This window comes from Cryptomeria japonica, chromosome 5 (genome assembly GCF_030272615.1).
Source record: "Cryptomeria japonica chromosome 5, Sugi_1.0, whole genome shotgun sequence".
NCBI lineage: Eukaryota > Viridiplantae > Streptophyta > Pinopsida > Cupressales > Cupressaceae > Cryptomeria > Cryptomeria japonica.
The window spans coordinates 764,966,277-764,979,082 of NC_081409.1; the positions used below are offsets into that span (position 1 = coordinate 764,966,277).

General features: G+C 36.4%; 1 protein-coding gene across 3 annotated transcripts in view; it reads left to right on the forward strand.

Annotated features, from left to right (window-relative positions):
* The window catches only part of LOC131036485 (probable plastidic glucose transporter 1), a 203,719-nt gene that overhangs the window by 58,650 nt on the left and 132,263 nt on the right, over positions 1-12,806 (forward strand). For all 3 annotated transcript variants that reach the window (XM_059221727.1, XM_059221726.1, XM_059221725.1), the window contains 2 exons: positions 8,759-8,852; positions 8,950-9,106. In XM_059221727.1, the coding sequence (XP_059077710.1) occupies positions 8,759-8,852; positions 8,950-9,106 (251 nt within the window). The remainder of the gene's footprint in view (positions 1-8,758; positions 8,853-8,949; positions 9,107-12,806) is intronic.

The window sequence follows — 12,806 nt, forward strand, 5'->3', positions numbered from 1 at the left end:
CAGAGTGCGGACAGGGTGGTGTGGAGGCCAAGAAAGAAGCTGATTCCGAGGGTTGAGTAGTCTCCGGTCTCCGATCAGGCTAGAGGATTTGATCTCGCGTGCGTGACCCTAATGCAGTTGAAAATTGCCAGGGTCGCAATTTTATGATACTACAGATTTATAATATAATATAATTCATTTATTTGTTTATTTATATGTTCAAATCAGAATAAGGATTATATATATATATATATATATGATGTATTATCAATAAGATTATATATGTATAGACATAATGTCTAAATCAAACAAATAAAAATATTAGATTTGGTTCATGTTAAGATGGAATTGTTTCCTAATCAATCTAGTTTAAGTCATAAGTATATGGAACTAGATTAATTATGGTTAAACTAGGCCTAAACTTAGTAGGGGACATTACAAATTAAGACTTTCAAAACCACATAAACCTTCATGGCAGGCATCATGACACTAAAAAGTAAAGTTTTTGGGCTTTTAAACGAATGTATAACATTATGTGAATTATGCTTATGGCCAGCCAACCAAGGGTTCCCATCTGATCGCACTCTATAGGTTGAGGATGTCCCACCCAATCGATCACCAAACCCAATTAGTGAAATGTTTCATTTAGAATAACTATATTTAATTGAAATGTTTTGCTCAGAATTAATCAAAGTTGTTTTACCTGTATATCAGATATTCACAAAGAACAACAGAACAATTGAAGATTTATTTTCACCAATCAATAATCACAGTCAACCAATAATGTTCATACTAGTTCAAGACATCAATTAATGATCATTGTATTTACATAACTTTGTAAACTCCATCGCTGTACAGAATCAGATATACAGATGCCAAAGAAATACAATTAATTTTGTCAAAAGAACACATATCTCAACATGCCTAAGCTTGCATTAGTTATGTGCTTCCTTTATTCCATCTTGTGCTAGCCCCAAGCCTCCACTAGCTGTTAGCAGTCAACTAAATCACTCTCTCCTATTTTGCTGATGTCGACAGACAAACAACAAAGTAGATGTTTATTCCTGTGGAGGAAGAAACTGATGATGGGAACTAATGGGATCCTCACTTGACAACAAAAATGCTAGAAACTTAGTGAAGTAAATACATTGTGGGCAGGGTTAACATCCTGTCCCTAAGGTATCTGTTGTCATTTTATGACACCCTTGGTCCATCAGTAAGAACTGATCAGAGATATGATCCATGGACCAGTGCTGCCCTAGTTGATCAAGGAGAAAGTGGAAGAATCATGAAGTATGACGTGTTGCCTTGTCCAGAGGAAGTTCCTCCCTTAGCCTTTTTTCCTTCTCTTTGCCTTTTCTCTCTTTTCCTTCTCCGGAACTTCGGAACCCCAGGTTCCAAAGTTCCCTCTTTGTTTTCTTCTTTCCTAGAACTTCGGAACCTTTGAGGTTCCGAAGTTCTCTCTTCTTCTTCTCTTTCCCAGAACTCCAGAACCCCGAGGTTCCGAAGTTCCTTTTCTTTGCCTTTTCCGGAACGCTGAAACCCCAAGGTTCCGAAGTTCCCTCCTAGCCTTTCTTCCTTCCTTTCTCCGGAACTCCGGAACCTCGAGGTTCCGAAGTTCTCTTCCTTTGCTTCCCTTCTTCCATCCCGGAACTCCGGAACCTCGAGGTTTCGAAGTTCCTTCCTTAGCCCTTTTTTCAGTTCCCCGGAATTTCAGAACCCTGAGGTTTTGGAGTTCCCTGCTGCTCTCCTTTCTCCTTCCCGGAACCTCGGAACCCCGAGGTTTCGAAGTTCTTTCCTTGTCTTCCCCACTTCGGGAACCCGAGTTTCCAAAGTCCCCAGACTTCTTTGCAGCTGGCAACACTTTCGGATGGCGTGATCAACACTCAAAGCTTTAAAAGCTCCGACAACTTTGGTGACTTATGCACCTTCTTTTGTGGAGCCACAGGGGTGCATTTAATGTTTTAGGCAGGATTTCCATCAGGAGAGGTATGAGACCATGCTTGTTGTAGTGACTTATGTCATGTCTGCATACGTTGACTTTGGAAGGTCAGTCAATCCACCCTTCTCAGGGTTGCCTTTTCAGGGTATGGCTAGGTTGCTTGCATGTACAGAAGTCAAATGCATGCACTTCCCTGCACTCCCAGACTGACATATAGGGGTCATGATCACTCTTGTAACCAATTTTCTATATAAAGGCTGTTAAGCCTCATTGTAAAGGGTTCTCTCCCTGCTGGCTTGAGCTATTCTATGCTCTCCCACTTCTCTTGTATTATTCTGTATTTTGCAACTGTAAGTTGGCCATTGGCCTTATAATTAATTGAAATCACCATTCTTGCCTTCTTTCAACTTATGTATGCTGTGTATGTTTCTTACCTTCATCATAGGTGTATGTTTTGTGGTTCTTCTCTCATATATGCTGTGTTAAATTTATTTCTAAGTGTGACTTGTGGGAAACCTTCTCCCCTCTTGACATTCAGCGAATTCTAACCTCCATACATGCATTGGGGTCACTCATACGACTGAAGTTTGTGCATCTCCGGGTGTTTCAGTTGATTCTTTGTGTCATTTCGGGTAGGGAGAGAAACAATCACTTCTTGGTGCATCGCCTCTTTTTGTTTTAAGCATTTCTCTCTTCCCTTTACCTCTATGATTTGTTAGGTAAGGCCTAGAAGTTAGTTTTGAAGTGTTGAGTTGGTTCAACACCTGCACCTAGATTGAGAAGGAAGCCGACCTTCTCCGGAGATTCAACCTCCTTGCATGAGGTCCCACACTTCGGGGTTGTTTCTATGTTTCACAAGGTTGCTGAGTTGATAGCTCAGCAAGGGTGTGAGCTTTTGTGATAACAGTATCTTCTAAGGTTTGCATCTTAGAGGACAATGGCATTCGTTTAATGTGTTGAACTCAGAAACTCTTCCATGCACTCTCCAACCAATAGACTTGTATAAATATTTTTTTGACTCCCAGATCTGCCTCAAAGACAAACTACCATACACCATGCAAGTCGGCCCATAAAGCCATTTTAGAGAGCATATTTAATATTGCTTGAGACAACCTATGCAAGTGGGCCTATAGGTAAAATTATTTAATAAAATTTGGGGAAGAACCAATTCTAATTTCTTCAGTCAAACTCTTTGAGAAGCTCATTTTGTTTGAGGCAAAATCACGTTCCGATTGGTTGTATGATAAATAGAGGTATATATTGTATGGTGGGAAAAATCAATTCAGGTAATGTGGTTAATAATGTTGATGCATTTTGTATGAATGAAAACATTTTGAGTGTGAGGCATACGATAGAGCAAATCTAAGCAAGATGATTGTATAGTATAGTGAGGAGTAGATCGTATGGAAGGTTGAGAAGAATTGTAGTATGACAATAGTACTAGAGGTCTTACAAAGATGAGGATTCTTACAAAGATGAGGATTGTAGTATGGTAATTGATGATGGGGAGATGTACAATGTGCAAGCATGTGAGGCTTTTATGGTGTATGGTGACGCCATTATTCAACATTGCTTAGTTTTACGAGTGTAGGGATCAAGAGTGATGGGGTCGTTTGATAGAGAGAAAACATAGGGATCGTATGGTTTGTAAAATAAGATCTGATTGTATCATTTGCAGAATATATGGTGATTGTACTAGTTGCATAACAAATGATGATCATTGGTTTGTAGAGTGAATGGTGTTCAAACAATATGTAGAGGGTATGATGTCGAAAGGGAATTGTACGGTGATAAGTGAAAACTGTATGACAATGTTAAAAGTGAGACTCCTACATCTACGTTGGGAAGAGAGTATGGAGGTGAATGAGAATGTAGACTGTATAGTATAGGTTTGAATACTAGTATTGGGGGGGGGTCTTTACTATTTAATTTTCTAATATTTGACATTTCCATCCCATACAAACTTGAACTTATGGTTTTTTCCGTTTCTTTCATGTGGGGCTCACTTTTTATCTCGCACTCATATTTTTCTATTTTACCCGTTGTATGGTATTTCTCTTTTAAATTCCTTGTGAAGTGTCTAACTCCATCTAGGTGTAATAAATTGATGCCGAAAAGGCATGCATTTAACTCAATGGACCAACAAATTCCCTACCAAGCAACTTATTAACTTAGACATGCTACATTGAAATTGTCAACTAGGGAATCATATCTTCTTGGGTCATGCTGACATTGTATGTGTAGTTGAGGATTCTAAGCTATCCCATCGACTGTTCCTAACGAAATTTGTACAATAATTTGAAACCAAGAAATATAACTCAACAATCATTCTTTCTAACATAGTATACAAAACAACTTTTACACGTGCATAGGGGTACCTTTGCTTTTTCAGTCCTACCATTGGATTATGTAATGCTCCTGCAACATTCCAAGTCCCAAAATTGACTATCCAAGTATTGTAAACAACATCTATCTCTCATCTCAAAGCAAACATACCAATGTACAAATGACCACAAACAAGGCCAACTAACAAAGTTCACATCAACACTAAATCGTCTTGGTGGATTAAACTGTTCACAGCCGATTCATCCCATTGCAATTAATTGGCTTCGCAAACCTAAAAATCACATAACTCGTAGATCCAAACATTGAAACATGCAAACTCATCATCACATTAGTAAACTACAAATTGAGATATCAAAGAGAATTATCTTGTAGACCACATGACTCAAACACCAAATCAATGTCAGATCTGATTTGTCAAACATGTCCACGTCCAAGTACCATAGTCAAGGAACCAATCAATCATCAATGAGATCAGAAACAACCTCCTAACATTAGACCAAATCATCACCAAACCACAACAAAGTTGATTATCTCAGGCCAATGCAAAAGTGTACCTATATAATCATGACACCATAATCAACATCAATGTTGTACTTGCACTCAACTATCACCCACATGAGACTCCAAGTCTCAAACCATATCCAATCATGCTCTCAAACTGAAGACTACCTGCGTACCTATTACCATCAAAGTCCAATTCTGAAAACACATGTTTGTATTAGTAAGCACCAAATATGAAAATCAGCTGTACCATCATAAATAACACATGATAACATGCACTCCTTCAATTTTTTGCCTCTTGGAGGCTCACATAATCACATCACAAATCTCAAGCACCTACATGTGTTTAAACAAGTACACAACTCTCTATTCTCATCAATTTGGAAAAGTAAGAACACCACTGTATAAGACATTAAACATGCTCTCCAATGCCTATTCAAAATTGAAAAATCGATTTCATATGCAAAAGTTATGCTCAAAACCATGAAACTGAGAACATCTAACTTCCAGGTCCCAAAAACTAGACAAAATAGCATAATTAGGGTACCAAACATGTACCACTGTGTAGTGCTCGGAACTAGCTTTCCAACGAGTATAAGAAGCTGAAAATCCAACAACTTTGGTGAAAGTTATGCCCATTTGAAACAAATGCCCAATTTGGTCATATGAGCAACATATGGGTGGCCCCTAGGTGGAGCAATCAGCATGGTAGTGCCCCCAGGTGGCACCATCAGTTGTTGCGATGAGTCAAATGGTGTTTAAAAAATTTAATTTTTATTTGAAAACATTAATAAAAAAACGTTTGTAAAAATATTTAAGGCGACTTAAATTTGGCATTTAATATTTTTTAGAAGGTGGTTTAAATTGTTTTGATCGGCGGTGGTGGGATGAGGTAAGGCTTCGACCCTGCCGAGCATCTAATAGAGCTCTGACACACCTTGCGTATTGCAAGGTGTCAGTAACATGTAGTACATAGGAAACCTATGCTATAATAGCACTGAAAAGCATTGTTTTAGTTTTAATTTTTTAAAGGTTTTCGAATGTTATCAAAGCTGCATACTTTAGAAAATATTTATTTATTCTTTGTTCATTGTAGGATAAAATTCTTCCAAAGGGCCAATGATATATATTTTTAAAAAAATCTCAGATGCCCGTAGTTCGGCCGTACAACTAAGGCTGCAGGCAATTTTTTTTGCAATTTTTCAGCTTTTCAGAAATTGGTCGAATTTTATGTCACTTTTCATTTTTTTGCCATCCTAGATTCAATAGTGAGGTCCATTTTGTCCCCCAGAAAACCCTAATTTGAAAGCACATCCAAGAAACCCATTTGACTCAACACTTCTCACACCGAAACCTACCAACAACCCATTATAACAGAAAACCCACAACCATCAGGTCCGCAATAAAACAACCTACAAAATATTTATACCTTGCCATGTTTTCATTCTTTCATGCAAGCTATAGATTCAAACTTAACAATAAATTTACTCAACCAAGGGTTATCGAACCACAACCATTGCCAAATGAAAGGAAACTTGTAGCCATCTAGTGACAATTTCCACATAACACAAAATAAAAATCTATGGAAACAAGTATTCGGAATACACATGCAAGAGAATAAACAATGTACCATCAAAAGATTACACAAGATATACTCTAGGAAAATTCTCAAGAGGGAAAAACCCAACCTCCAAAAGCATCCATAACTCATGTATCATTCAGCTATAAACATTACAATACATTTCAATTTTTTTTATGAACACCTCTGAAACATCAAGCCTCCTCAATGCATCCTCCATTTGTCCAAAGCATGAATCCACTCCACACATCCCATGCTATGCTTCACATATGTAATCTTTAGAAGAAGACTCAAAACCCCAACTAGCCAACCTTAGACAACTACACTTGTGTTTGATTTTATAGAAACAAGTCACACAAAGCCACCAAGTGCTATTACATAAAATCATGTGACTAAAACCATGAGATTACAAAACCATTGACCCCACATTTAATATTGGTTATTAAGTTTTTACTTTATTAATATATTCCCACTACTAAATTAAATACATTTTCTCAATGTGAGACCCCACATTAAATATATTTCCCAATGTTATATATAACACATAAAGTGGCCTCAAGAATGTAAACTCCTAGTGATGCACCTACTTCTAGGTCCCACTAGCTGCGCCTCACATATAATAATAAATTAAACTTTATAAACATTATGTAAGGTGTACAACACCTAATTCTAACAAAACTGCCCATTTCTTTTAGGTAGGTTTTTATCTTAAGTTTGGCGTTGCTTTTACTTGGCAAAACCATCATAGATGTGCATCTTCAGTGCTGTTTCAGGCCTTCATCATACTGAGACATTTTTCCTTAGAGCATTTCCAGCTTTGAAGTGCTTTGGCGGAGATTTTAAAGTGTGCCACCTTATATTAAAGCTCTTTTATGGACATAGGTAAAGGAAATAATTTATAACATTGCTGATTTTCCTCACGGCACAAAAGTTAAAATTTTGGCACTTTGGAATTGCTATTAGGTGGAATTTTCCATGGTTGAAGCCACCCAAAAATACATGTATCTGATTTCCCATCTTTGAATGATGACCAAAAAGGACAGAATCTGCCCTGTTTGCTGCTGATCTTTTCTTTCTTTGAAGATCATCACTGTTAAGTCTTTATTGGGCTCGTGGTCATCATCTAATCCTGCAAGTGTTATTAGATTGAAAGACTAGGATACGATTAACTCTTGCAAATCAACAAGGAAAGGTCAGCAATTTGAATAGGTTGACACAATTTGAGGATCAATTGACAACAAAGTTGACCAAAAATACAAAATTCAAGTTTGGTAGGGGTACAAACAGACTTCAAACTATGCAGCTGAATCCTAGAAAATTATTACATAATTCTAAACTCTTTTTATTCAAAAAAACTTAAGCTACTGCTTGGAATGTCACATCTTCAGCCTGCCAGTCTATCCACTATGTCTTTGGGTAATTCATCTGGATCATGATTATCGGTGATCATGACATTTCTAGTAATATGAACATTTTTGTCTTTTAAATCACTTGTACAGATGTATTCAACATATGGTTACAACTCAATTAATAATCAGTTATTAGTATTACAGTATCTTTTTGGCCACTGAAATTAAAAAAATAAAATGAAAAATTAGTAAAGGATGTTCCAGCTATGGCGGAACCCATTTTCTGTATTAGTTACCTTATTTTTGAATTACTGATATTCCGGCCCAAAGTCATGCAGCTATGTAAATTGTAATGGAATATGATGGTGTGGAGTTGTTACCTTCAACTACTAAATGTAGGAAGGAAAGTTGCAAAAGTGTTTTCATGACACTGTTTCTTTGTTGCTATGAAATGCAGTACAAAATTAAGGCACTGACCAGGCTTTATAGTCTTTGCTGGTCTTCCAAATAGTGACAATGCCATATCAAAAGAATACGAGTATCTATGTAAGCTTTTCCTAAGGCAAATAGTAGTGACAATGCAACAACTATACTGCTTTTTGACTCCATGAATCTGTTTTGGGAGACATTGTTAGTGTTCAACCATTGCACAGTAAGAAGTTGTTTACATTTTGTTGGCTTTCAAGATATATTTTTTCCAGTCAGTTATTTTGAAATATTTAACTACTTTTGGATGAGCTTTTCCAAGCCTATTTGTTTATTTGCAGATACTTTTAATTTCTATCAGTTTTGGTATTATTTATCTTAAAATCCCTCATTTCTTTGATTATCTTATGAACTAGCCTATACATCTTTTTGCTTATTGTTTTTCGAACTGTAATCATTGTGTTGTTACTAAGAGTGGTATCTTGATGTCATTCCTTGATTTAAAACCTTTAACATAAATCTTTTTTATAACTTTTCATATGGCTTAGTCAAAAAATTGAAATGTACAGTTTTTCTTTTGGATATTAAACATCAAGTTATAAAATTTGCATAAACTAACAAGCATCTTATCCATAGGTGGAGGGCAATGTTTCGTATTGCAAGTGTGATAGGGTGCTTACTGATAATTGGCATGCAATTTGTAGCTGAAAGTCCTCGCTGGCTTGGTAAAGTAGGGAATAGTGTTCACTTGAATATTCACACTCTGTATATATTGTTCAGACGTTGCCTTATATTATATGAATACTAATGCAAACATTCTGATTTAGGTTGGAAGATGGGAAGAAGCCAAAATAGTCATTTCCCAGCTCTGGGGAAGTTCTCAAGTTGAGAGTGCTATAAAAGAGTTAAAAGATGCAAACAACTTGGACAGAAGTTATGAAGAGAGTAATTGGTCAGATCTACTCACAAAAAGGCACTATAAAGGTGACAATAATTTTCAGAAGGAATCCTTTTTAGATTATTATTAATCATTTTTTTCCATCTACTTAGCCAGGTTGAAACTCATATTTATACTATTGATCTTTCTATATTTTCCTTTTGATATTAAATCATTTATTTGTGATGCCCATATTGTTAGGTATTAAAAGTCTGGCGCTATCGAACAACTGAATAATAATAAGTTCAGTATTATAAATAAACCACTTGTGGGGCATATGTAACGACCCTGCTCTTCTAGTAGGCAAGGTCTAGCACATTTAAAAAAATTAATCTTTATTAGCAAGATGCTTATATTGTCATTTGATCAAAGAATTGTAGCAGTGACATCACTTAACCATGACATATCACAACAATAAACACAACAATAATGGATAACCAGTAAAATAAGCCCTGAAAGCCTACTTGTTGAGAGGCAAGCTTATCTTAAAGGATATAGTTCTGTTGTGAAAATGGATACTTCCAACTAACCATATGGCATCATTAGAGAAGTGCTTCTAGCCCATCCTAGAGATAATGTGTACAGTTGAACATATAAAAAATCTCTGATAGAAACATGAGCAGAACAGCTCAATACTAAGAAGGCTGTCCCATGCAAGGGGCTTCAAGATCTATAATTATGGAATTACAGGTCCCATGAGATGAAGAAAATATTGCTAGAGAATAAATTGGATTCTTATCTTGGAAAATAGAAGCCCCCTACTTTTTAGCTCTCAGATCTTCAGCAGCTGCATGTGGGGTGAGGCTGGAAATTTTCTGTCTCCTTAGGGGATTTTTGTTCCACATGGTATCGTGAGAAGATGCGTGATTGGTTTTTTAGTATTTTACTATTTTCAATTAAAATTTTGAGTATCATCTGGTGCTAGAAGAACCATGGGACCTCTATGTAATGTCCCCGATTTTGGCCTGGAATTGTTTGTGTTTGATTATTGGAGAAATAAGGGAAAATTATTTAATTTAATATTATATAAATTGTCTCATTATATTCATTTAAAAACATACGTGAGATGACTTTATATTTTATTAAATTAATAAAGTGACTTAAGTACAAAATAAAAATAATTAAAAGGAGAAGCTTTTAGAAGCTAACCGATCCATGTGAGGAAAAGGCTAAAATGGGGAGATGGCTCATTGATTTGGCATCGGTTATTTGTTATCTTCTCTTGTTTTGGGGTTGTGGAGCCAAGGGCTGTCTGCAGATTGATCTTAGGGAAGGAAACCTCCCTTTGATCTGCATAATTGAGGGGGTGAGAGATCCTTTGAAGGGTTGCCTTGAGAGTGAGGGACACTCAGTCCCTCATATTGAGCTAATTGGAGTTTTTTATATCAGATTCATGGTGTACGATTTTGTTGAAGTCTTCAGCTTTTGGGTTGTGGTGAATTCAGCTCTTCCATTGTGGCATATGTGTGCATCGATTTTATTGAATACATAAGGCGATTCATGCTAGTGGTGTTTAGAGGAGAATTGAGTGAAGTTGCAGCTGATATACCAGTCTGAAGCAGATCGAACCATACCTCCTTCTCCCACGATTTTGCTCATATCTTCCCATTTGAGCATCGAGCTTGGCAATTGGTCATAGCGCTTCACTTGGGAGAGGACAGCAATCATTCTTAGGGTTTTGAAGAAGATCTTTGTGCTGATAATTAATAGTTATCAGACCTTATTACATGCAGCAGGGGCGATTTATAGAATCAGTCGATTTGGCATTAGGAGAGCTCCAATTAAAGGGATTTTGCTTGCTTCTTCAACCACAAGCCTTGGCGATTATAATCAGGTTCTTTGGCATCATTAGTTCTCATTAATTTTCAGTTGTAAGCAGACTCCAGTGGCTGACATGTGTCTTCAGATTTTCTGAGTATTCCATGCTAGGTTGCTAGGTTATTGGGCACATATTTGATCATTGTAATGAATCTATTATCTCATAAATTAATGGAGTAATAAGGTTGCATCTCATTTGTATATTGTCTCAAGGCTTCATGCCAACTGTTTGTCTAAATTACAGTCAGCTGTAGGTGTAATATTTTTGCACTTAAATTCATCTCATTGCATTGGAAAACACAAAAACTATTGCATATCCATTCTAGGAGGTCATTAGACAATTTAGAAGTTGTTTGCAAGCATTACTATCATTGCCATTTGAAGTTAGCAAATCCGAAGTTTTACATCAGTTATATGCAAAGTGTTTGACATAATTCTTCAAGGGTCAAGAAGTCTGAAATTTAATATCAGAAGTGGCAAGGGATAGTACACTCCGGCTTCTAAAAAATTCTCATCTTTTTTTTAGCATCAACTGCTACTATAAAATCATTGGGACCACCTGATTCTAAAAGGCTCCTAAATTTTATCAGCAGGACCTGCAGAAAAAAATTAGGTAGCCCCCCTCCATTGGACCATAGTCAAATCCTCATATTTTATTTACTCCAAGAACTGCTAAGAGAAAAATATTTCGGGAATGGATACATTTAGTATATATAATTTTTCAGAAGCCTTTTGCATTTAAACCTCTCGAAGGTAAGTTTGTGTAATTAGTTAATTAAATTAAGTTGTTTAAAGACATTCATTTTACACACAAGTTATATTTAATTTATTATTCTATTAAAGCTGGATGGTAAAAGTGATTTATTTGGAGCCCATTAGTAATGTTAATTGTAAAAATAAGTTTTAAAAGTCATGTTAAGGAGGAAAATCAAATATAATATTTCAATCATATGAAAAGGGGTATTAAAAGGAGAGTTTGAGAAGAGAAATTCATTCTTTGTTGAAAACTCGGATCCCTTCCCTCAAAGATCCCAAAGACGTATTTCTTGACTCAGGTGGTTTGCTGATTGCTCATGTGGCACACCTTATATAGGTGAAACGGGTTGATCTTTCAATACTAGAATCATGGAATAGAGTGCTGACATTAAACATGATCGCATCCTCAAGTCTGCCCTCGCTGAGCACTCCTCTTCGACCAAACAGCACATTTGTCTTGAAAACACCCAAATCTTATTCAAAGAAGATAAGTTCATCAAGAGGAAGCTCAAAGAAGCCATAGAAATCTACATTCACCCCTCCAACCTTAACCGAGATGACAGGTGGAGCCTCAGTCTCTCTTGGCATCCTTTGTTGTCCAACCTCAATAGTTGTTACCCCCCCTTCCCCTGACTAAGTGCCCCTCAACCCTTCCCCCACTCCCACCCTCCTCTTTCCTTCCCAGTTGTTTTGGTTGCCCTCCCCTCTGAGCGCCTCCCCTCTGAGCGCCTCCCCTCTGTGCGTTTACGTTTTTATTTGCTTTGGTTTGTTTTTCCTTTTCATTCTTTTGCCCCCTTCCCTAATTCATTTTCTCTCTAGTTTTTTCTCTTTCATTTCCTTTTATTCATGAATTTTTATGCTCAATTTTTTGACTTTTAAAATCTCTCTTTCTTAATTTCTTTTCATTTTGTAGGTGTAGTTGGCATATTGTTTCTTTACCATATTCTTGTTTTTTGTTATCATCATCATCATCATCATCGTCGTCGTCGTCGTCATCGCTGCATTTATATTCTTTAAGGTTTATATCCATTTTTTGGTTTTCAATCTTTCTTTCTTAAATTGATTTTTCTGTTTTTGATCTTTCTTTCTTAATTTCTTCCTCGTTGGGTTTCTTGTTAGTTTTTTATATTTTTTGGTCTTTTATTTTATTCTTGTGTTTTGTGTTTATTTTGC